The sequence below is a fragment of the Macaca thibetana genome, chromosome 1 (genome assembly GCF_024542745.1).
Source record: "Macaca thibetana thibetana isolate TM-01 chromosome 1, ASM2454274v1, whole genome shotgun sequence".
Classification (NCBI taxonomy): Eukaryota; Metazoa; Chordata; class Mammalia; order Primates; family Cercopithecidae; genus Macaca; species Macaca thibetana.
Window position 1 is genome coordinate 38,567,108 of NC_065578.1, and position 23,529 is coordinate 38,590,636.

The 23,529-nt window shown below is 55.5% G+C and overlaps 2 protein-coding genes, 1 long non-coding RNA gene and 1 pseudogene across 5 annotated transcripts in view; 3 read left to right on the forward strand and 1 right to left on the reverse strand.

The window, feature by feature from the left end:
- BMP8A (bone morphogenetic protein 8a) overlaps positions 1-22,073 on the forward strand; it is a 34,707-nt gene extending 12,634 nt beyond the window's left edge. The window contains exons 2-7 of the mRNA XM_050799730.1: positions 7,416-7,605; positions 8,025-8,173; positions 15,360-15,554; positions 16,384-16,463; positions 16,941-17,051; positions 19,574-22,073. Of these exons, the coding sequence (XP_050655687.1) occupies positions 7,416-7,605; positions 8,025-8,173; positions 15,360-15,554; positions 16,384-16,463; positions 16,941-17,051; positions 19,574-19,723 (875 nt within the window). The 3' untranslated portion in view covers positions 19,724-22,073. The remainder of the gene's footprint in view (positions 1-7,415; positions 7,606-8,024; positions 8,174-15,359; positions 15,555-16,383; positions 16,464-16,940; positions 17,052-19,573) is intronic.
- Positions 8,656-23,529, forward strand: part of PPIE (peptidylprolyl isomerase E) — a 248,219-nt gene continuing 233,345 nt past the window's right edge. The window contains exon 1 of the mRNA XM_050799579.1: positions 8,656-8,677. The gene's annotated coding sequence lies outside the window, so the exon portion shown is untranslated. The remainder of the gene's footprint in view (positions 8,678-23,529) is intronic.
- LOC126960740 (succinyl-CoA:3-ketoacid coenzyme A transferase 2, mitochondrial-like) lies at positions 11,233-12,967 on the forward strand (annotated as a pseudogene). The gene has a single exon (XR_007728099.1). The product of XR_007728099.1 is annotated as a succinyl-CoA:3-ketoacid coenzyme A transferase 2, mitochondrial-like (transcript).
- LOC126961226 (uncharacterized) overlaps positions 16,400-23,529 on the reverse strand; it is a 35,761-nt gene continuing 28,631 nt past the window's right edge. The window contains exons 5-6 of one of the 2 annotated variants that reach the window (XR_007728226.1): positions 17,502-17,835; positions 16,400-16,486 (exon numbers count right to left, since the gene is read on the reverse strand). This is a non-coding gene — a long non-coding RNA (uncharacterized LOC126961226). Of the gene's footprint in view, positions 16,525-17,501; positions 17,836-23,529 lie in introns of both variants that reach the window. The other variant, XR_007728218.1, reaches the window with a different exon arrangement.

Genomic DNA, 23,529 nt, shown 5'->3' on the forward strand with positions numbered 1-23,529 from the left:
CTCCTGACCTCGTGATCCACCTGCCTCAGCCTCCCAAAGTGCTGGGATTATAGGCAGGGACCACTGCGCCTGGCCTGCTTATAGTCTTAACTGCTCAGGAGGCTGAGATGGGAGGATCACTTGAGTCTGGGAGGTTGTGGCTGCAGTAAGCCACAATCACACCACTGGACTCCAGCCTGGGCGACAGAGTGAGACTCTGTCTCAAAAAACAAAACAAAACAAAACAAAAAAAGTATTTTCCTCATGATATTTATTATTTACAAAATGAAAAATCGTGACATTACAGTGGAGAAACCTGGCAGACACCACAGTAACCAGGGAATCAAAGTTCATGCCACTAGTAATAAGACAGATTGGTATATATTGTCCCATTTGATGCTCTGAGAAGGGCATATCACTTTGAAGGGGGCCTGTGCCTCCACACCTGTGGGTATTTCTCGAAAGGTAGAGACGAGAGACTGAGAAAAGAAATAAGACACAGAGAGACAAAGTATAGAGGAAGAAAATGGGCTGAGGGGACCGGTACTCAGCATACACAGGACCCGCACCGGCACTGGTCTCTGAGTTCCCTCAGTATTTATTGATCACTATCTCTACCATCTCGGTGATGGGGATGTGGCAGGACTATAGGGTAATGGCGGGGAGAGGATCAGCAGGAAAACATGTGAGCAAAGGACTCTGTGTCATAAATAAGTTTAAGGAAAGGTGCTGTGCCTTGATGTGCACGTAGGCCAGATTTATGTTTGACTTTACACAAACATCTCAATGCAGTAAAGAGCAGTATTGCCGCCAGCATGTTCAGTCAGTATAGCATGAGACTCTTAATCTCAGGGTCGCAGGTTCAAGCCCCATGTTGGGCGCCAGATGAAGGGGGCCTGCCCCTCCACACCTGTGGGTATTTCTCAAAAGGTGGAGATGAGAGACTGAGAAATGAAATAAGACACAGAGACAAAGTACAGAGGAAGAAAAGTGGGCCCAGGGGACCAGAGCTGAGCATACGGTGGACCCACACCGGCACTGGTTCCGTCAGTATTTATTGATCACTATCTCTACCATCTTGGTGAGGGAAATGTGGCAGGACTATGGGGTAATGGTGGGGAGAGGGTCAGCAGGAAAACATGTGAGCAAAGGACTCTGTGTCATAAAGAAGTTTAAGGAAAGGTGCTGTGCCTTGATGTGCACATAGGCCAGATTTATGTTTGACTTTACATAAACGCCCCAATGCAGTAAAGAGCGGTATTGCTGCCAGCATGTCTCACCTCCAGCCATAAGGTGATTTTCTCCTATCTCAGTAAATAGAATGTACAATTGGGTTTTACACTGAGACATTCCAATCCCAGGGACAAGCAGGAGACAGATGCCTTCCTCTTATCTCAACTTCAAAGAGGTCTTCCTCTTTTCACTAATCCTCCTCAGCACAGACCCTTTATGGGTGTCAGCCTGGGGGATGGTCAGGTCTTTCCCTTCCCACAAGGCCGTATTTCAGGCTGTCTCAATAGGGGGAACCTTGGACGATGCCCAGGCTTTCTTGGGCAGAGGTCCCTGGGGCCTTCCGCAGTGCGTTGTGTCCCTGGGTACTCAGGACTGGAGAATAGGGGATCACTTTTACCAAGTGTACTGCCTACAAACACATTTTTAACAAAGCACATCCTGCACAGCCCTAAATCCATTAAATCTTGAGTCAATACAGCACATGTTTCTGCAAGCATAGGGTTGGGGCTAGGGTTACAGATTAACAGCATCTCAAAGCAGAAGGATTTTTCCTAGTACGGATCAAAATGGAGTTTCTTATATCTTCCTTTTTCTATATAGACACAGGAACAGTCTGATCTCTCTTTCCCCCACACACTTCTGTGGTATTCTCCAAAATCCATAACTTAATTCAAACTTGAGAAAACATGTGACAAACCCAAATTGAGGGGCGTGCTACAAATAACTGACCAGCACTCTTCAAAAGTATCAAGGCTGGGTATGGTGGCTCATGCCTGTAATCCCAGCACTCTGGGAGGCCAAGGCAAGAGGACTGCTTGAGCCCAGGAGTTCAAGACCAGCCTGGGCAACATAGTGAGCCCTTGTCTCAATAAACAATTTTTTAAAAACTTAGCTGGGCATGATGGGGTATACCTGTGGTCCCTGCTACCCTAGAGGCTGAACTGTGAGGATCACCTGAGCCCAGGTGGTTGAGGCTGCAGCGAGCTGTGACTGTGCCACTGCACTCCAGTCTGGGTGACAGAGCAAAACCATGTCTCAAAAAAAAAAAATACAGTGTCAAGGTTGAAAGGGAAGGAAAGACTGAGGAATAGTCACATCAGAGGGGCCCCAGGGGAAATGACACTAAAGGTATTAATGTATCAATAACATGGGATCCTAGATTGAATCCTTGGCAGAAAAAGATATTAGTAGGACAGTTGGTAAAATTAGAGAAAAGTCTGGATTTAGTTAACAGTATCAATTTCCTATTTTGTTTTTTGTTTTTTTTTTGAAACGGAGTCTCACTCTGTCACCCAGGCTAGAGTGCAGTGGTGCGATCTCAGCTCACTGCAACCTCCACCTCCCAGGTTCAAGCAGTTCTGTGCCTCAGCCTCCCGAGTAGCTGGGATTACAGGCACCTACCACCACACCCAGCCAATTTTTGTATTTTTAGTAGAGACAGGGTTTCACCATCTTGGCTGGGCTGCTCTTGAACTCCTGACCTCATGATCCACCCTCCTCAGCCTCCCAACGTGCTGGGATTACAGGCGTGAGCCACCGTACCCATCCCCCCAATTTCCTGATTTTCTTATACTACAGATTGGTTATGTAAGAAGCTATCATTAGGGGAAGCTATCAGGGAAAGAATGGAAAGTCTGCACTGTTCATGCCATTTCTCTTTAGATGTAAATAATCCTAAAGTATTTCAAAATCCAGTTAAAAACATAAATAAGGCAGCCCCCACACTCCCTGCGTTATTCTCAGTCCCCCCATCTTTGTGTACTTCCTAGCACTTAGCACCTAGGCTGATCTTGTTTGTTAACTTTCGTGTTTGTTATCTTACTTCCCTGCAAGCCTGTAAACCCCATGGGGACAGGAGCTGCCCCACCTTGCTTACCGCAGTGTCTCCCGCACCTAAATAATGACTTGTGCACCATTAGTACTGCTTTAAAATGTACTGAATAATGAATTAATTCATATTCCTGGCTGTGACCAGGAAAAATGAATGAGGAAAAGTCAGTGTTCTTATAAAGCCTTCAGATCATGAGAAGGCAACAAAGACAGAACCTCCTCCTTCATGCCCAAAAGTGAAATTATGGGATGCTCAAAAATAGGATCCCTGTCCCAGGTTTTGCAGATAGGGGAAATAAATGTGCTGCCCAGAAACCTTGCTCCACACATCAGTGGCTCCTCCCGGGGCCACCATGGAGAGGGGATTCCTGGCAGGATGTATCTCAGATGACTGGGATCAGGACATTGGCCTGACAGACAGCATCTCCCGCACGGGCCTCCCAGCCTATCTGAATCTGACAGGGAGCCCTGGAATGAGCTTCCCAACCCTACAACTGGCAGCAGAATTTTACTGGGAAAACCCAAGAAATCACGTTGTGCAGACCTAGGCCCTTCCCAAGAATTCCCTCCGTGGACCCTCAGATCAGCAGCCGCTGGGAGGCAGCAGCAGGCATTTCATGCTGTGTATTGAGGGCCTGTCAAGAGGCCTCGAGCGCTTTTGGCCAATTCCAGCATGGTTTTTATGCCCCTTTTCACAGCATCAGACGGAGGTGGTCCACAGTAGCAGAAGGAGCCCAGCGAGGAGTCAGGGTTCTGTTTCCACATGTGGGAACGTGGGAGGAGATTGTATTTGGTACTTTCTGTCTGAGCCAGAACTGGGGGACCGTCCCAGTGGCATTGCTGAGGTGTGGCCGCTCAGCCAGGCATCTTTGGGAGATTCCAGACCTTGATTCTATGGGAAGGTGGAGGCTGGGCATTCACTGACAAGGAAATGTTCCCGAATAGTGTGGGAGAAGCATTCACTGGACTGAAACCAAGAACTGGTTACAGTCAACAAACCTTGCTCTTCATCATTTTCATTTGACCCTGTTTCAAAGTGTTATTTTGCAGGCGTGGACACTGAACCCAGAAGGTTAAGTGCCTTGACAAAGGTCAGGCAGGTGAAAAGGAAGCACCTGGAAGTTGAACTGCTAGATTTCCATGGTGTATTTCCTCTCATTCCACACTTTTATTTAGAAAAAAAGAAAACTGGCCAGGCGCAATGGCTCACGCCTGTAATCCCAGCACTTTGGGAGGCCGAGATGGGTGGATCACGAGGTCAGGAGATCAAGAACATCCTGGCTAACACGGTGAAACCCCATCTTTACTAAAAATACAAAAAATTAGCTAGGTGGCAGGCAGCTGTAGTCCCAGCTACTCGGGAGCCTGAGGCAGGAGAATGGCGTTAACCCGGGAGGCGGAGCTTGCAGTGAGCTGAGATAGTGCCGCTGCACTCCAGCCTGGGCGACAGAGTGAGACTCCGTCTCAAAAAGGAAAAGAAAAAGAGAAAACTGAACATCTCCCTTTCCCCACCATGGCCGCTGAGTTTCAGACATGGCCTCCTGATGGTCCTGGCTGGATGTTTGTCACTTTGATACTTTAAGTTGGAAAAGTAGCTGTTAACCGCCAGAGCCATGGCTGCCCTCCTATCCCATGGCCCCTGCCTGTTCACAGCCCTGGGTGGGAAGGACAGAATCCCCACTTTGCAGACAAGGAGACTGAGGTCACACAGGTTGCTCAGACGGTCAGGGCTGGGGCCAGGAACCCAGCTACTGGCCAGAGAATCTACCCTTCCAATGCTCTCTTAGCCACTAAAGCAGGGGCTATCTGCCCACGAACCTTCATAGGGGAAACTCTGGGTCCCAACAAATGCTCTTCCTCAGCCCCAGCTTTTGAGAAATATCTTTTCTATCCAAAGGTACAACCATTGGCCAGCTGCAGACCCACACAGCTCCAGCAAAGAAAGGGCAGTCCCTTCACCCGGTCACGGTAATGCCTATTTCAGTGTCACACCCCAGGAAGTTTTATCAGTTTCTGATAAAAATCATTATTTTCCTAAAAATTTCCCAACTTCCAGGCTTGCCTGGAACAGCCAGGGGAGGCAGTTTCCTGTGCTGGAATTCCTGGGTGGTTTATCGATTTCACAAGCCCACAGCGGGGAAGTTTGGAACTCGGGTCGGTTCAGTTGAACAAAACTCTTGAGTCAGCCTGGGTAGACCCCCAGGTCAGGCAGGGAGGGAGGCCACAGAGCACGGGCGTCCCCACAGAGCTGATGGGTTTGTGGGCTGTTCCCTCAGTCCTCGGATCCCACATGAAGTCAGCATGTGGCCTGCCGACAGGGATACCAGTGAGCCCCAGGACCCACCCGGCAGCCCTGCTGTGCCCTGGGACACAAGCACACAGCCATGCTTTGAAAGTGGACAGGAGAAGCCGCGAGTGAGCTGCTCGTCACTGTTGCATGCCCTGTGACAGCCAACAGCGTGGACTGATTTCGTCTTGCAAATGGGGGATTCTTACCCAGCCATGTAACACAGCAGGGTCTGCAGATCCTGAACCCACTGAAATTGTCACCCAAGTCATGTTGTGTGAGTGTGTTAGGGAAGAGAGCACACGTACATAGATATTCATGGGAGGAGGTCCAGAACTCTGCCATCAGTGATCTCTGCCTACGGGGAGAGATCGTCGCCTGCGTCACGGCACCTGAGCAGCCCGGCTCTCAGGCGGGCTTTTGTGGCGTGCCCAGCACCCTCAGGTGCTGTGGAACAAGGCAAGTTCTTTTCTTCTCCGTCCTGGGCTGGGATGAGTGGCCACCTCCTGCCCACACATTTCTGGCCCCATCCCCCGCCCCACACAGCTGTTCGCCTGCCCATGGCTGGACCAGGTCCCCACCGCAAGGACAGGAAGTGCTCCCCACATCCGCCTCGGCCCGCACAGCCTGGTGCTTTTCCAAACCTGACTGTGGTCACTGAGCCCAGTAACCAGAGAGAATTTTTAAAAAGACTCACAAACATATCATTGAAATCTCAGTGTTGGGTTTTGGGGAAGGCACTGGGCGGCTCCCACCCCTGCTTTCCGGAAACACAGATTTCTAGAGTTTGAGAGGGACAGGAGGCTAAAGTGAGACTGCTCTAAATATAGCATCCTGGGTATTTCCGGACACCTGGGGAAATGTGGGCTTTATTCCGCAACTGTGGCATTTGTTTGACTGTCAGGCCAGCCCCCGCCACGGGGCCCTGCCGCCCATCTCACCTCCAGCCTGGCCTCTACCCTCGCCTCCACCGCCTCCACCGTGTCTTCTAATTCCCCGCCCCCCACGCCGCCCCCCTGCTGCCCTCATCCCCTGTGCTCCCCACTGGCCAGAAGCGCAGCCCAGGCTCCTGGCCCGGGATTGGCACCCTCAGCAGGCAGGCCGCAGCAGAGCTCATGTGCTGTCCCCAGCATTGCCGACCTGTGGGCGCCTCCACCCCTGCGCATGTGAGGTCCCCTCTCCCTAGAGCACCCTCCCCGCCACCTTCTCCACCTACCAAGACCCCATCCTACCCTTCAAAGCCAGTTCAGATGCCACCTGCTCAGATCCCATCACCCAGTGAGACCCTCCGACTTCCCCAGCACCTGACTGGCCTCTCCGGGAGTTGTCACTCCTGCCCTGGTTTTTCTTGTTCCTTTCCACGTTTCCCTCCTTCCTCCTCCACCTTGTTCCAGAAAGGAAACGTCAGTCTCCTGCCCTCTGCTGTTTCCTGGTGCTTGCTTTCCCTGCCCTGCCCTCAGGCCCCTCTGCTCTGGCCCTCTGCCCTGGCTGGCCAGCCCCTGCAGGGCCCGTCTCCCTGACCCATGGCAGATTTGCACTCATGCCTCAGCCCAGCTCAGCTGTCAGCCCTGAGCCCTCCCCTGCCACACCTCCCATCCAGGCAGTGGGCAGGCTCTGGATGGCTCGTGTCCCCCGAGATACCGTCAGTGATGTCGGTTTTGTCCCTGTCTACCAGGTTTCCCTGCAGGGCCGGGGCCCTTTTCTGCCTTGGGTCCAATGTCCATCTTCCCTTTAGCCTGGAAGCTCCCAGAGGAGGCTCCCTCCTCTGTCTCATCTCCGGGTCCCAGGACCAGCCAGACCGAGAAGGGGCGCAATGGGAGTTTGGGGTTTGGAGCCTGGGGTCTGTTGAGCACCAGCCAGGTGCAGGGCTCAGGCTGAGCCTGGCTGCAGGGCCTCAGCCCTGTCTACTCCCTGGGACCAAGCCTGGAACAAACGTTTGCACAAAAGGAAACCGGCCCCGCCAGGCCTCCCTGGGTCCCCTCCACCTTGAGTGGTGGGTGGCTGGGGGCGGTGGCTCACACCAGCTCTGCCCACTCCAAAGTCCGAGCCATTCCGAGCGCCAGCCCAGCTCTGCTTTGTCTTCTAGTGGAGCGAGATCATGCCCTGGGCCACCGGGAGCCCCACTGGAAGGAGTTCCGCTTTGACCTGACCCAGATCCCGGAAGGGGAGGCGGTCACAGCTGCGGAGTTCCGGATTTACAAGGTGCCCAGCATCCACCTGCTCAACAGGACCCTCCACATCAGCATGTTCCAGGTGGTCCAGGAGCAGGCCAACAGGTGCCTTCCCCTTGGCCCAGGTGCCCCTGCCCCTGCCCGCCTCACAGTCTCATGGTCAAGGCAACCCAGCAGGGAGTGGGGATTGGTGGAACACTTCCCAGAGGACCCGAAAGAGACCCTCAAAGACGGGAAAGATGCTTGGCCCGAGCCCCCTGCACTGCGGGAAGAGCCCCAGTGACAGTCCTGCCTTCAAGTCCCTGCCCTGCCATCCTGGCTATGGGGACTTGAACAGCTCATTGAACCACTGAGCCTCAGTTTCCTCATGTGTACACCTCTGTGGGCTGAGGCGGTGAGATGAGGCTCAGAAGGGGCACAGGCAGAGTCAGGTAGGAGATGCCCCGGTGACGGCCCCCAGCGGGTCCTGGAGACACAGAGGCAGCTGTGCCGGCCGCCGGTTAATTGTTCTTTCGTGTCCACAGGGAGTCTGACTTGTTCTTTTTGGATCTTCAGACGCTCCGAGCTGGGGACGAGGGCTGGCTGGTGCTGGACGTCACAGCAGCCAGTGACCGCTGGTTGCTGAAGCGTCACAAGGACCTGGGACTCCGCCTCTATGTGGAGACTGAGGACGGTGAGGCTGGGGGCTCTGTGGGAGCAGCCCCTGGGGCTTCTCTGTGCCAGCACAGGCAGCAGTAGCAGCTTCCTGTGGCCCTGGGCTCCCGGCCTCACCAGCTGTGCCCGCTGCAAGGGTCACTGAGGTCCAAGGCACAAGGTCTGGCCCAGTGGGGGCGCTCCCTCCTCTCCCTCTGCTTCCCAGGAATCAGGCGGTTCCTCCCACGGAGCAGCCTCCACCCTGGGAGTTTCTGTCCTGGGAAGGGAAGGAGGGGAAGTGGCTGTATCCTCAGACACTGAGGCCAGGAGGCTGGGTTTGAAGCCCAGCTCGGCAGTGCCCTGCCTCAGTGACCTTGGCTGGGACTTACCTTTCCAGACCCTGTCTTCTCTTCTGTAGGATGGGGATTCATGCCCTTGTTCATTCCACAGGTGAAATTGGGGAGAGCCTCTTTTATGCCAGGCAGTAGGAAGACAAAGGCCAAAGTGGGCATGAGATGGGCATGTTTGAGGCCCGGCAAGGGGGCGCCATGGAGCAGCGGTGAGGGCGGGGGTCCCAGGGGCCATTCTGAGTCAGGGTGAACCAGGTCCAGGCGGTGAGGTTCTTAGCGTCGTTGATTTTATTTAGTAGCGGTGGTGGACGACAGGATCTGATTCAGGTTTTAAAAGAGAACCCTCTGAGATGCCCCCCTCTCAGGGTGGAGCAGAGCTCCCCACCCCTTCCGTGGGCCGCACAATGACTTGCTTCCTGAAAGTGCCCTGTGGACAGGGCGTGGGGTACCTGACGCGCAGCGCCTCAGCCAGGTGAGGAAGCCCCACTGCAGTGACCGGCCCGGGGCTGGCATGTGCACTGGGTGTAAGGGAAGGAGCAGACCACTGAGCTTCAGAGGCCCCCCCGCTGTGAACCCGAAACCCCAGTCCAACCACAAGAAGACCATCAAACCCAAAGAGAAAGGCGTTCCGCAGAATACCTGGCAAACACTTCTCAAAACCGCCAAGCTCATCAAAAAAAAAGGAAGGTTGGGAAATTGGAAGAGCCCAGAGGCACCTAAGACGACCAGCTCAGTGCATGTGGGGTCCTGGGTGGAATCCTGGACCAGCAAAAGGGCATTAGGGGAAGGTTAGGAAATCCAGATCAATCATGGTGTTTACTTAATAATAAGATATCAGTACTGGTCCATTAGTTATGAGAAAGGTACCCTACTAGTTTAAACTATTAACATTTCCCAGGGGAAACTGGGTCCAGGTATATGGGAACTCCTTGTGTGGTTTTTTTTTCCTTTGAGACAGGGTTTGGCTCTGTTGCTCAGGGTGGAGTGCAGTGGCGCAATCGCAGCTCACGGTAACCTCCAGCTCCTGGGCTCCAGCGATCCTCCCACCTCAGCCTCTGTACTACCTTTGCAAATTTTTATGTAACTATCAACTGTTGTAAAATTAAAACTTTACTGAATATATGCATAAAATAAGGAACCCCCTGACTTCAGTGGAGAGCAGACTGAGAGGGACAAGAGTGAAGTCACAGAGACTCGTGGGGGCCCCACAGTGGTGCAGGTGGGCGCTGTGAGCGGCCTGTTGGTAGCAGTGGAGATGGAGAAAGATGAGTCGATTTCAGTGTCAGGACATGCTTATAGCTGGCGAGGAGGTGAGGGAACGGGAGGAAGCCTGAATGATGTGTGGATGGAACCAGTGGATTTTTTTCAATAGATTTCTCTTTTGGGGGAAAGATAGATGAAGGGCACATTTGAGTTGTGTGGCCAAGGGTTCTTTTTTGGCTGGAATATTACTGAGCCCCCTGGGATGTTACTGAGCTCACTGGTCCTCATGGAAATGCCATTCCAGGGACAGGTGAGCGTGAAGACCCAGGCGAGGGAAGTGCTGGCATGTAAGTGGATTTAAAGCATGGGGTGGGACCAGATCATCTAGGGAAGGAGGTAGTGATGGAGAAGAAAGAGGGCCTGGCCCAGAGCAGTGGGACCTCCAACATCCAGAGACCTCACAAGGAGGGGCCACAGTGAGCCCACAGAGACCAGCCAGGGAGGGAGCAGCACACCTGGAGGACGAGGTGACCAAGATGCCAGAGTCAAGTGTTTCCAGATGCAAGGGTTTGTCGTTTGTGTCCAGCTGTGGGCACTGAAGGCAAGCACAGAGAAGTGACCGAGGGTTTTGCCATCACAGAGGTTGCTGATGGCCCAAATCTCCGTGGAGTGTGGGTCTGACTGGGGAGGTTCAGGGAGACAGGCAGTGGAGGCAGGAGACAGCTCTTTCCAGAACCTTTGCTGGGGAAGGGGAGCAGAGACATGGGCTGGGGCTGGAGAGAACCCGGGACAAGGCAGGTCCTTTACAGGTGAGGAGACGCCTGCACCCTGCTGTGGTGATGGAGTGATTCTGTGCAGAGGGAAGAAAACTGCAAAATTCCGCACAAGTTGGAGCAGGGAGCTGGAGTGGGGGAGGTGGAGAGGGCAGGGGGATGCAGAGGACAAGGCTGGAGCCTCTTCAGAGCGAAGACCCTTCCCGATGAAGGTGAGGGATAGTGTCCCCACGCTCACAGTGAGGGCTGAACCTGAGCTCTGGGGGGCTGTAGTGGGGGGGGGGGGCACTCACTCTCCGTGTTGTCACAGGATTAAAGGAGGGTGCTTGGCACAGAGTGATGCCCAGTGAGGGTGGTCATGACCGTCGGTCTCACCCAGCAGTGCCTGCTCATTAGATATTTGGTGTCTCTAATGAGCGGGGAAGCTTGGGCGGGGCGGTTGGAGTTTGTGCCTGAGGCTCCACTGGGGCAGGAGGGGATCTGGCTGGTGCCCTCCACGCGGAGCCTGACCTCAACTCTGTCCTGCGCCTGGGGTCTGTGCGCTGGACACGGAGGACTGACACGAGGGCTCCTCCCCAGCCCAGGGCGGAGCGGAGGAGCGGCCCCCTCCCTGTGGTGGGTCGCGGGCCTGGCCTAGAGCCTGCGCCTGGCGGGGGAGACCTGCTGGGCGGGAGTGCGTCAGGGCGCGGGCGCCCTCCCTGCTCTGTGACGCGGGACCCCGGGGCGCACGCGGGGCGCACACCGCCTCTCCTGGCCTCTGACCCGCGCCGACCATGGCGGCGCTGCGGCTCCTGGCGTCGGCGCTCGGGCGCGGGGTCCCCGCCGGCGGGGCTGCTCAGGGCTCGCGCTGTCCCAGGGCTGCGCTCGCCTCTCTGCCACCAGCCCCGGCCCCGCGCCAAGTTCTACACGGACCCGGTGGAGATGGTGAAGGACATCTCTGACGGGGCGACCATCATGGTCGGGGCCTTCGAGCTCTGCGGGATCCCCGAGAACCTGATCGCCGCGCTGCTCAGGACCGGCGTGAAGGACTTGCAGGTGGTCAGCAGCAACGTGGGCGTGGAGGACTTCGGCCTGGGCCTCCTGGCAGGTCCGCCGCATCGTCTGTTCCTACGTGGGCGAGAACACGCTGTGCGAGAGCCAGTACCTGGCAGGAGAGCTGGAGCTGGAGCTCACGCCCCAAGGCACCCTGGCCGAGCGCATCCGCGCGGGGGGCGCCGGGATACCCGCCTTCTACACCCCCACGGGCTACGGGACCCTGGTCCAGGAAGGGGGCGCCCCCATCCGCTACACCCCGGACGGCCACCTGGCGATCATGAGCCAGCCCCGAGAGGTGAGGGAGTTCCAAGGCGACCACTTCCTTTTGGAGCGCGCCATCCGGGCGGACTTCGCCCTGGTGAAAGGGTGGAAGGCCGACCGGGCAGGAAACGTGGTTTTCAGGGGAAGCGCCCGCAATTTCAACGTGCCCATGTGCAAAGCTGCAGACGTCACGGCGGTGGAGGTGGAAGAGATCGTGGACGTGGGGACTTTTCCCCCAGAAGACATCCACGTTCCAAACATTTATGTAGATCGTGTGATAAAGGGGTAGAAATACGAGAAACTAATTGAGCGCTTGACATCAGGAAAGAGGAAAATGGAGACGGCGAAAAGAAAGGAAGCCAGGACGCGCATCATCAGACGCGCAGCTCTGGAATTTGAGGACGGCATGTACGCCAATCTGGGCATAGGCATCCCCCTGCTGGCCAGCAACTTCATCAGCCCCAGCATGACCGTGCATCTTCACAGCGAGAACGGGATCCTGGGCCTGGGCCCGTTTCCCACGGAAGATGAGGTGGATGCCGATGTCATCAATGCAGGCAAACAGACCGTCACGGTGCTTCCCGGGGGCTGCTTCTTTGCCAGCGACGACTCCTTCGCCATCATCCGAGGGGGACACCTCCACCTAACCATGCTCGGAGCCATGCAGGTTTCCAGATACGGCGACCTGGCAAACTGGATGATCCCTGGCAAGAAGGTGAAAGGCATGGGCGGTGCCATGGACTTGGTGTCCAGTCCGAAGACCAGAGTGGTGGTCACCATGGAGCACTGCACAAAGGACAACATCCCTAAGATCATGGAGAAATGCACCATGCCACTGACCGGGAAGCAGTGCGTGGACCGCATCATCACCGAGAAGGCCGTGTTTGACGTGCACAGGAAGAGAGGGTTGACGCTGACGGAGCTCTGGGAGGGCCTGACCGTGGACGACGTCAGAAAGAGCACGGGGTGTGCCTTTGCTGTGTGCCCGAACCTCAGGCCCATGCAGCAGGTGGCACCCTGATGGGACCCGGATCTGGGGGGGGTGCACTCCTCAGGGGGTCCCACCGGGTTCCCCAGGGGACGTCGGTTACCGCAGGAATGCATTTACCCAGCGCTGGGAGGCGTTTGCTGCTGGCCTCCGACTTTCCTCCCTAGGTGGACTGTGCTCCTCCAGAGAGCTGCGACTTTAATTAAAAACAACAGGAAAACAGATCAGCTCCTCACTGTGTTCCTCAAGCACTAAAAGGAAGGAGAGGAGTAGGGTGGGGGAGCTTCTCCAGGCCTGCCAGATGCAGGGCTCTGAACCTAGACCTGCTGTTAGTCCCCTTTTGCCACCCCCATCTCCCCGAGCCACACCCAGCCAGGCCCCTGCAATTTGCTTGGAAAGTATATGATAATCCTGGCTCTGACCCACCTTGGTCTGGGACCCACCTTGGTCTGGGAGAGTTGCTGCTCTCTCTGGGCCTTAGTTTCTGCTTCTGTAAAATGGGAACCTGGGATTAGCTACTTCGAGTCCCCAGTCAGGCTCACCTGGCCTGTGAGGCCTACAGAGGGGTTCCCAGCACCCAAGCCAGGCCTGGCTCACAGGGGCTCTGTGAGGGTCTGTGGTGTAACTAATCTAATGTGACATTCTATCCTGTGTCTGGGAGACCCCCGTAAGACCCTTGAACACAGCTGCACAGAAGCAAATAGTGAGCAAAGCATGCAGGACTGATGGCCCCTCTGGCCCCAACGCTGCCAGGGCTCCCCAGGGAATCGCAGGACAGAGCCACACATGCAGCCTGGAGGGCTGCCCTGGGCCCCAGGTTGTCCCCATGTGTCAGCCAATCCGCAGAGTGACACTCCAGTGCCCAGGCTGGTGACCCTCACCACCCCACACAGGCTGCTCTGTTCTCTCCTCGTTGTGACCTGTCTTGCCTTTTCCTCTGCACCCTGGCTCTGGTCCTTGTATTTCTGCTGCTTCCCCATAACCTTGACTCACCGTGAACCAAGCTCTGCCCAGTGGCTTCTCTCTGGGCCTCCTTGCTGTCAGTGCCTGCAGCTCACAGCCTGTCTCAGCAGCTCTTGTCCACACTCCTGTTTGTGGCAGATGACGTCACAGGTCAAAGCTTGGTCTCTGGATTCACTGGTGGTTCAATCAACTGGCCAGTGGACACCGGGACTGAGGCACAGCTGCTTAAGGGCTGACCTTTGAGTGGGACTAAGGGTGGGGCAGGCATTGTCCTTGACCTGCAGGGTGTACTGGAGAAGTATGTAGGAATAAATACATCTGTATGTGTAGTGTCTAAGCGTATGTGCCTCTGCGTGTTTATACAGACCCACATATATGCATGTGTGTACATACATGTGTACATCTGTGCTTGTAAAGTAGAGGTGAAATGTGCTTTTGTGTAAACTGAAGAACTGGCAATGTTTAAAGAGACAAGAAAATGAACTGGTAATCATGCTTCTGCAATTCAGTATCAGGAAATTTCACCCATGCACAGAGTGAAGAGGCTCCATTGCACTCCCATCTTTATCGTGAAAAGCAGGAAATAACCTGCGTTATCTGATGACGAGCTCCAGGGCTTCGAACTCCGGTGCTGACGCCATCCTCCAGCCTCAGCTTCCCAAAGTGCTGGGATTCCAGGTGTGAGCCGCCATACCTGGCGACTTGAAAGCTGAAAAAAAAAAATGAGGACGTCTTTGCTGGGCTGACAACTGTGTAAAACTTAAACTGACAGAATAGCCCAGAAAAATGAAAATGTATGGGAGTTGGAAGGGCTTTAAAATGGTATTTTTTTCTCAAAACTTTATCGTGGTTAACTGCTTTTACAATAGAAAGGTTATTGAAATCCAAACAAGTACAGGAGGATGCAGTTTTATTGGTGAAGGGTTAGTTATCATGTGTTTTAGCAGCATCCTCAGTCTGGAAGCGGCTGTGGTGGACAATCCCCTGTTTACAGGCTTCACTCCTCCTGGGGCTGAGGCCCAGGTCAGATCTCTGCTTCAGCCTTTTCTTTTTTCTCCATAAACCCAGCTCGTGCATAAGAACTTGGGGTCTGGAATGGGACTGCCGCAGGCTGAAACCTGGGCTCTGGGACTTGGTTCCAATGTCTCTGCTCTGCCTGGCGTCTCCCTTATGGGCATCAGGGAGACAGTTAATGCCCTGCTCTTGGGCTGTGCCCAGCAGAGAAGCACTCACTAAACTTGGCAGATGCTGCCACAAGCTGTCTCGGTGATAAATTCGACATTCACATCCCAGAAAGTGCGGGATGGAAGACAGAACACAGGCCTCGGGGTCCTTGGACTGAGGTGGGACCGCTGGTTCTCGAAGTCACTGGCAATAGGACTCTGGGTCTCCTGTGAAGAAGGAGCTGCAGGATTACTGTAAGGACCCAATGAGGTGATCCATGGGAAAAATCTTCAAACTTGAGAGATGTGGACTGGCTGGGGCTGGACCAAGGACTCCAGGCTTCAGATGTGGAAACTGAGGCTCAGCAGGGACCCTCGGGTCCTCAGCCTTCACGCTCCTGGACCTGCCCAGGCCCCGGCAGAGAGATCCCTGCTGTGTCCGCTGCAGGGCCACTGCCCGCGAGTGACCCCTCTCTCCTTTCTGTCGCAGGGCACAGCGTGGATCCTGGCCTGGCCGGCCTGCTGGGTCAACGGGCCCCGCGCTCCCGACAGCCTTTCGTGGTTACTTTCTTCAGGGCCAGTCCGAGTCCCATCCGCACCCCTCGGGCAGTGAGGCCACTGAGAAGGAGGCAGCCGAAGAAAACCAACGAGCTGCCGCAGGCCAACCGACTCCCAGGGATCTTTGGTGAGGGCTGGGCGGGGTGGGGCCGAGGCCCTGCGGGCTTCCAGTTGAGAGAGGCAGGGTGAGAACCAAGTGGTGGCCCAGAGCCCTCAGGCTCAGGTCAGTTCAAGCTGACGGCCACTCTCCAGCCACCTTTCCTGACCCCATCTTTTGCCCTGATGCACCCTGGCGACCGGCACTCCAGAGGCCTGTCCGGGCTGTCCCTGCCACCCAGAAGGCCCCCCTCTCTCCCCCTGGCTCCTCCAGGTCTTTCCCAGGAGCCTCCATCAGAATGAGCTGCCCCTTCCCTGGGAGCCGCAGGCCCTCGTGACCCGCGGTTGTGCCTGGGCACCCCGCAGCATCCTCGGCTGCTTATGTGAAGTTTTCTCCCCAACTGGGCCAAGCCCTTCAGGATCAGGGACAGGCCTGACCCGACCCTGTGCCCTCCTTCCCAGGGAGTCAGCCCCTGACTGGCCTGGTCATGAGCCACTTGAACCTGAGGAATGGGTGTGGCAGCAGAGGGTGGGCTGGAGTCACAGGGGTCTCTAGAGAGGAGGCGGCACAGGATGGCCGAGGGTCCTGCTGGGCTGTTTACTGGCGCGTCCAGACGCTCACAGGCTGAAGGACAGGGGAGTGCTGAGCACAGTGTCACTCTAGCCGTCAGGAGCCATGGCAGGCTCTTCAGCTGGGTCACGGTACAAGCAGAGTTCCAGGGATGGGCTTTATGAGACCAAATGGTTTCCTGTCATTCATTTGACAAATGTGCTCATCAGGGCATCTCCCACCCTGGTACCCTGTAGTAGCTGCACAGAGCAGGAACCCCAGAAAAGACCTTGCCCTTCTGTCCCTGCAGATGACGTCCACGGCTCCCACGGGCGGCAGGTCTGCCGTCGGCACGAGCTCTACGTCAGCTTCCAGGACCTTGGCTGGCTGGTAATTGCTGACTCTCCTTGTTTCTGAAATGACAATCACCACCTGTAGATCAGAAGTGAATCTGTAGGGAGGACATAGAATCATGAGTGACTTCAATTTTCTTAGGTATTTTTTTCTTCTGTGTTTTCCAAGTTTTCTAAAGTAAGAATATGGTGAGAAAGGGTTTTTTTTTAACCATGAAAATGAAGACTGAATCAACTAAGCCGTCAGCATTGCCACAGGGTAACTGAGACCTCCCTGCATGGGCTGTGACTGCAGCTCTGGGAGGCGTGGGCAGGGAGGGCTGGCTGGGGAGAAGACGCAGAGAGGATGGGGGGTGTTGCGCCTGAGCTCCTGCCCAGCCTTGTCTGCTGGGGGTTCCTGGGTGGATTCAAGCCTCTTGGGGGAGACTGCCCTGCAGGGGTGGAGGGTGGGTTTGAGCCCTGAGGCTCAGGGAGGGGCACATGGATGGGACTCACCTTCTCCCATGTCCCCTAGGACTGGGTCATCGCCCCCCAAGGCTACTCGGCCTATTACTGTGAGGGGGAGTGCTCCTTCCCGCTGGACTCCTGCATGAACGCCACCAACCACGCCATCCTGCAGTCCCTGGTCAGTACCATGTCCATCCTGCCCAGCCCCCTGGGGTGGGGGGCCCTGCAGAGAGGGGTCTGGTCCAGCCAGCTGGGAGGATAGCAAGGCCACCTGCTCCATGTCTCAGGGAGCTTTCTCTGCACAGTCAGTAACGTTGCTAACTTCCCACAGCTCTGCAGGAACTGGTCCTCATACAACCACACTAGCACACAGACTCACACCCAAACACGGACACACTCCACACTGACACTGAACAGTCGTATACACGTGCCTGTTCTATGCATCGCACATGCTCCTGTGGGACATTTAACGCACCTGCGTGTGGTGCCCAGACAGAGGCACAGCACATGAAATAGACTGTGTGGGGGCTGTGTGATCTTAACACACGGGCCCCTGAGTACACTAGCAGGTCTGTCCCCCTATGATATGTGCGTACAGTGTGCGGGACGTGTGTGTGCACACACCCACCTGTGCCACACCGCAGGCAGGAAGCATCTAGACGGTTTGGCTCTCAACCTTTTGGCTTTTCCCCCAGTTTCTCTCTTGGTCATTTGTGTTTTCTCTGGATCCCCTGGCTTTTGATGCCTTGTCGTCTGGGGCAACTTTCAAAGATGAAAGCAGGTTTCTGATGGGATCACTGGTGCTGCTCACTGCGGAGTGCTCTGTGTGTTTGCAGATTCTGGCACCGAGGCTTCCTTCTAGAACTTTTTACCTAGAATTCCAGTTCCTGGTATTCCACAGCCTTATGTTTTCCTCTTAGGAGGTTCAACGGTGATGCCTTGATCAGGTGTGGTGGCTTATCCTGTAATCGCAGCACATGAGCCCAGAAGTTCGAGACAAGCCTGGGCAACATGGCGAAACCCTGTCTCTAAAATAAAAATTAAAACACACACACACACACACACGTGTGCATGCAATGCCTTGGTGTGAGAGGAAAGAAATTACCAAAAGCTGCTCTGAGCCTATGATAATGCTTCCTTTCTGGGCAGTCAAATGGCATTTGCTGGATACCTGGAGCCACCTCCTTGGAAAGGCCCAGGGGTGATGAGGACGCGTGGGGTGGCCCAGCCCAGCCACCCTTTATGCTGTGTGGTTCTCACAGCTGCATGTGTGGGAGGCACACGGGAAGGTGACTGCACCTGCAGCTCCCAGACTCCATCCTCTCTACCCTGGCCCCTCAGGGGCTCAACTAAAGTGAGCGCTCACAGCCTGCTGGGCAGCAAACAGACAGGCGCTGTGCTCTAGGGGAGGCTGTCAGCGGGCACAGAAGCAAACCAACCATGGAGCTGACGCCTCCTGTGAGGAAGAGCAGAGCGGCTGCGCCATCAGTGGAGTGAGACTGGGCCCAGCCTCTCCGCACAAGGAGGGGCACGTCAGCAGCTGGAGGAGGAATGTTCCATCAGAAGGAGCAACTGCAAGGCCCTAAGACAGTAGCAAGTTGGCCCCAAGTTCAGGGTTAGCAGGGAGGAGGGGCTGGGTGCAGTGAAGGCGAGGAGAGCGGAGGGAGGTGATGCCGGGAGTAGGCAGGGCTGTCTCCCCTAGGACCTGGGGGTCCCTGGGAATGAGGGTGGATTTTATTCCAAGCAACCCGACAGGCTGTCAGAGGTGTTTAACAAAGCAGTGACCTGGTCCGCGTCACCCTCCAGAACGACCTTTCTGGCTTAGGGAGGCTGATGGTGGGGGTAGTGGAAGGCAGAGGAGCAGGGGACGAGTGAGGGCTGCTGTGGTCACCTGGCAGGTGATGGCAGCTGGACGGGGCAGGTGGTCCGAGGCAGCATGGAGGTAGAGGTTGAGCCAGGGGCTGCTCCCAGGGAAGGGAGAAGGCGAGAGGAGTCATCCAGGAGGCCTCCCGGGTGGGGGCTATGATGTAAGGGCAGGAGGAACTCCGTGTTCTGCTGAGGCCCCATTAGACCCCAAGTGCAGAAGCGGAGAGGGGAGCAGGATCTGCAAGTCTGATGTTCAGAAGAGAGGTCCAAGCTGAGCCCGGGGAGTGGAGAGGTGCGGGCACATGCAGGGCCCTGAAGTGCTGAGGGCAGATGCGGGTCTCTGGGGGAAGGAGCAGCACAGGAGAGGGGCTAAGGCTTGGCCTCCCAGAGCCTGGGGAGGGAGGCTGGGGTGTGGGGAGGCAGAGCCTCTGGGGGTCCGAAGGGCCAAAAGAAAAAAGTGGTCCTTCCAGGCTCCCCCTTGGGGACCTCACTAAGGCACAAACCTGGCCATGAGGTTCTCCTTCCCATTATCCCCAGGAGGAAGTCTAAGCCCTTGGCCTGGGACTTGAGGCCCCTCATTAGTGCCCTGCCCACTTGCCCCACCCCCCGGGGCTGCCATGTGTCCCTCCCTGGGCACTGCAGGTCACTACGGCTCCTGCCCCCAGAGCCCTCAAGGCTGCTCTTATTCCTGTTAATATTTCTTATTATTGTGCTGCTCCCATGTGGCTTGGAGATGGCCAGGGCAGGGAGCAGGTGGAGCTGGGGCAGGACTGGGTGGGTCCTCGGAGGAGGCTACTGGGCTTATGCCCCTGCCTGTACCCCCCTCCTGGCCAGGTGCACCTGATGAAGCCAGACGCGGTCCCCAAGGCATGCTGCGCGCCCACCAAGCTAAGCGCCACCTCTGTGCTCTACTATGACAGCAGCAACAACGTCATCCTGCGCAAGCACCGCAACATGGTGGTCAAGGCCTGCGGCTGCCACTGAGCCCACCCACCTGCCCGGCCCTGCTGCAGCCGCCCTTCTCATCCGGATCGGGCCCCGCAGAGGCAGAAAACCCTTAAATGCTGTCACAGCTCAAGCAGGAGTGTCAGGGGCCCTCACTCTCTGTGCCTACTTCCTGTCAGCCTGCTTCTGGTCCTTTCTATGTCCCTCTGTGCCCCTCCCCTGGGGTTTGTGGCTGTCACCCTGTCCAACACTTTGGTGGCCTAAGGCACACGGCAGCTTCAGAGCCTGTGCTGACTGCACTGTTTGGAGTCAGCACAGAAGTCCTATCTTAGGACCTGTCAGACTGTGGCTGGCCCTGGATGGTCTGAGGTTGGCTGACCCGAGCTTTTCTCCATTCACCAGAGGGTTTAGGTGTGGGGAGAAGGGCTCTGCCCCTTCCCAGGTACAATACTGGCCATTTCTGGGCATAATTGGACACGCTCATGTTCTCAGCAGTGTGTTCTGGGATTCTTCTCATTTGGTCCAGGGTGCAGTTAGCATATTAGAAAAAGAATAAGCTGGACATCTCCACAAAGCCACTGGGGATTTTTTTTTTTTTTTTGGAGACGGAGTCTCACTCTGTTGCCCAGGCTGGGGTACAGTGGTGCAATCCCGGCTCACTGCAACCTCTGCCTCCCAGGTTCAAGCAATTCTCGTGCCTCAGCCTCCTGAGTAGCTGGAATTACAGGAGCCCGCCACCATGCCCGGCTCATTTTTGTATTTTTAGTAGAGACAGGGTTTTACCATATTGGCCACGCTGGTCTTGAACTCCTGACCTCAAGTGATCCGTCCGCCTGGGCTCCCAAAGTGCTGGGATTACAGGCGTGAGCCACCGTGCCTGGCCACTGGGGATATTTTATGTCATGTATGTTCCCTTGCCCTGGGCCTGCCCCGTTTCCTGCCTAGGAAAGAGGTATGACTCCCAGAGGAGCAAAGAATCCTGTGGGCTTCCAGTTCCCTCCACCATCTCTACCACACTGACCTATTTGGGGCTCAGCACTGAGACAGAGACAAGACCAGTAGCTCCAATGTGTGGTCTAGGCTGGCAGAGAGCAGATGCCCCCGCAGCCTACTCCCCTTGCCCATGGCTCACGTCAGTAATCAACCTATGTACCTTTTCCACTGAACCTGGACAGGGCCTCGGGCCTCAGCACAGAACTGCAGACAGCCACCACCAGGCATTGTCAATGAGACCTCAGTTCCTGCTCCTGCCCCACTGCAGAGCAATCCATTCCATCCAGAGCAGGGTGACTGGCGGTCTCTGGCCGGGCATGGGGCAAGGGTGGGGACTGCCAGTGTTTGCTTGTGTCTACGAGTTACGAACAAGCTGGCCACCAAAATTGGCGTCACCTTGGGTGCCCACCAGCGCTGTCCTGTGTCAAAGAAAAGGTCCCTGTCCCAGGGAGTGACAGGCAGTAATTAGGCTGAGTTGGGTGGGGAGGTTTGTCTCAGCCTCTGTTGTTCCCGGAAACCGCTGTTCTCCTTGGAGCAGCCACTGGGAGTTGGAGTGTTTATTTGATTTCTGACTTGCTAAGCCTGTAATTTACCTGCTGGAATAGACAGAGTCCAGCTGCCCAAACCGTGTCATTAAAAGCAGATCCTGGGTCCACCCTATCCACAGGCACAGCCCGGCAGGGTGGCTCCACCTCCCCATGTGCCCAAGGATGCGCCTCTCTGGAGTTCACATGCTGCACCCCCAGAGAGGGGCCTGGGGAGAGCTGGTCTGGCAGCAGGGGTGGAGCCTGGGGCCACGCTGCGGGAGAGGAGCCCCTCCACCTGGACCAGGGAGGTCCTCCGCGTGCAAGCGCAGAGGAAGAGGCCTTCCCATGTACATGAAGGGTGGGCCCAGGCTGTCTGGAAGATGGTGAGTTCCCCATTAGTCTAGGACTTCAAGCTCAGCTAGCAGGGATTGGAAGAGGCAATGGCCTGAGTGTCAGGAGACAGGTATTCTAGTTCCAACTCAGGCACTGACTTGGTGTTCCCTTTCTTATTCACACTTGTTTCTCACCTGCGACATGAGGACATAGGACTCTTTCATTCCAGAGGCTCTTCCAACCCAGAGAACCCGTCTGCCCCCATGACCTTCTCCCAAGCTTGAGACATGGCCTGAGTCCCCAGCTGCCATAGGACTTGGGGCCTATCTGCCACTGCAGGCCCTGATTTAACAGCTCTCTTCTTCCAATACTGGGCAGTAGAGTTTTTGAAACTGACAAACGTGGCCGGGCGCGGTGGCTCACGCCTGTAATCCCAGCACTTTGGGAGGCCGAGGCGGGCGGATCATGAGGTCAGGAGATCAAGACCATCCTGGCTAACACAGTGAAACCCCGTCTCTACTAAAAAAAGACAAAAAAAAAAAAATTAGCCGGGTGAGGTGGCGGGTGCCTGTAGTCCCAGCTACTCGGGAGGCTGAGGCAGGATAATGGCATGAACCCAGGAGGCGGAGCTTGCAGTGAGCCGAGATCACGCCACTGCACTCCAGCCTGGGCGACAGAGCAAGACTCTGTCTCAAAAACAAAACAAAACAAAACAAAAAAGAAACTGACAAATGTGTGGTCTCTTCAGTGCCCAGTGTGTAACCTGGCATGGTTTGGGTGTGCTAGGAGTTTGTGAAATGCATGTTTTCAAGACACAAATGCTGCCATGCCCATCAGGTGTGCAGAGTAGGCCTGAGGAGCATGATGAGACTCCCATTTTACGCAGCAAAGCACAAAGTATGACAGTCATGGCCTTCCTGGTGGCCAGACTTCTAGTAACTTTAGCCACCCAGCCAGCCACCAAATGACATCACATAGAGAAGGCCTCAGAAAGGGAGGAGGTCGTATGGACACACAGCTGATGAGGGGTCAGTGCTCAGCTACCAAGGTCGTCTTCTGGCCTGGTTGCCTCCCACAGCCAAGGATGCATTCAAGGCTGCAGATCAGGAGCATAAATAAGGGTGGTCAACTCAGGCCTACTGGCTGCAACAAGCAGCCACTGACAGGGAGTCTGGGCCATTCGGTGCAGAACAACCCCCCAACCCAGTGGCCATCTTCACAACTGCAGCACAGTGCTGGCCCTAATGCCAGGTGAGCACACAAAGTCCTGTTTCTTTATCTTTACATAGGGACCTGGGCGATGTGCTTTAGAGAAATTCCTTATTACTTCACAGGAAAGGAGGCTGTGAAAAGGAGAGGGCAGGTTTTGGAGCCAAGTCAACCTGGCATCAAGTCCTGGCTGCCTTTTTTTTTTTTTTTTTTTTTAGACAGGGTCTTGCTTTGTCACCCAGGCTGGAGTGCAGTGGCAGTATCATGGCTCACTGCAGCCTCAATCTGCTGGGCTCAAGCAATCCTCCCACCTCAGTCCGAGTCGACACACCACCACACCCAGTTAATTTTTATATTTTTTGCAGAAACCAGGTCTCACTATGTTGCCCAGGCCAGTCTTTAACTTTGCCCAGGCCAGTCTTGAACTCCTGAGCTCAAGCAATCCTCCTGCCTCAGTCTCCCAAAGTACGAGGATTACAGGCATGAGCCACTGCACCTGGCCTCTGCCTCTTCTTAATTTGACATCATGTACCTGCTGCGCCTGCTCCTTCCTCACACTCTGTAGAAGAGGGTGCTAGTCCTGCCCTTTTGAGGCCTCCATGAGGGCCAAATGTGCCACGGGACCCTTAGTGCCATGCCTGCGCAGACCTGTGGAATAAACAGCACTTCTGAGCAGGCTCATTTTAAAGGGACTTGCAAATTTGGGCCTGCCTTGTGTGCCTTCCTCATAAAACCCACTCCTCCCAGAATGTGCTTGGAGGTGCTGCTGTATTTACCTGAGAG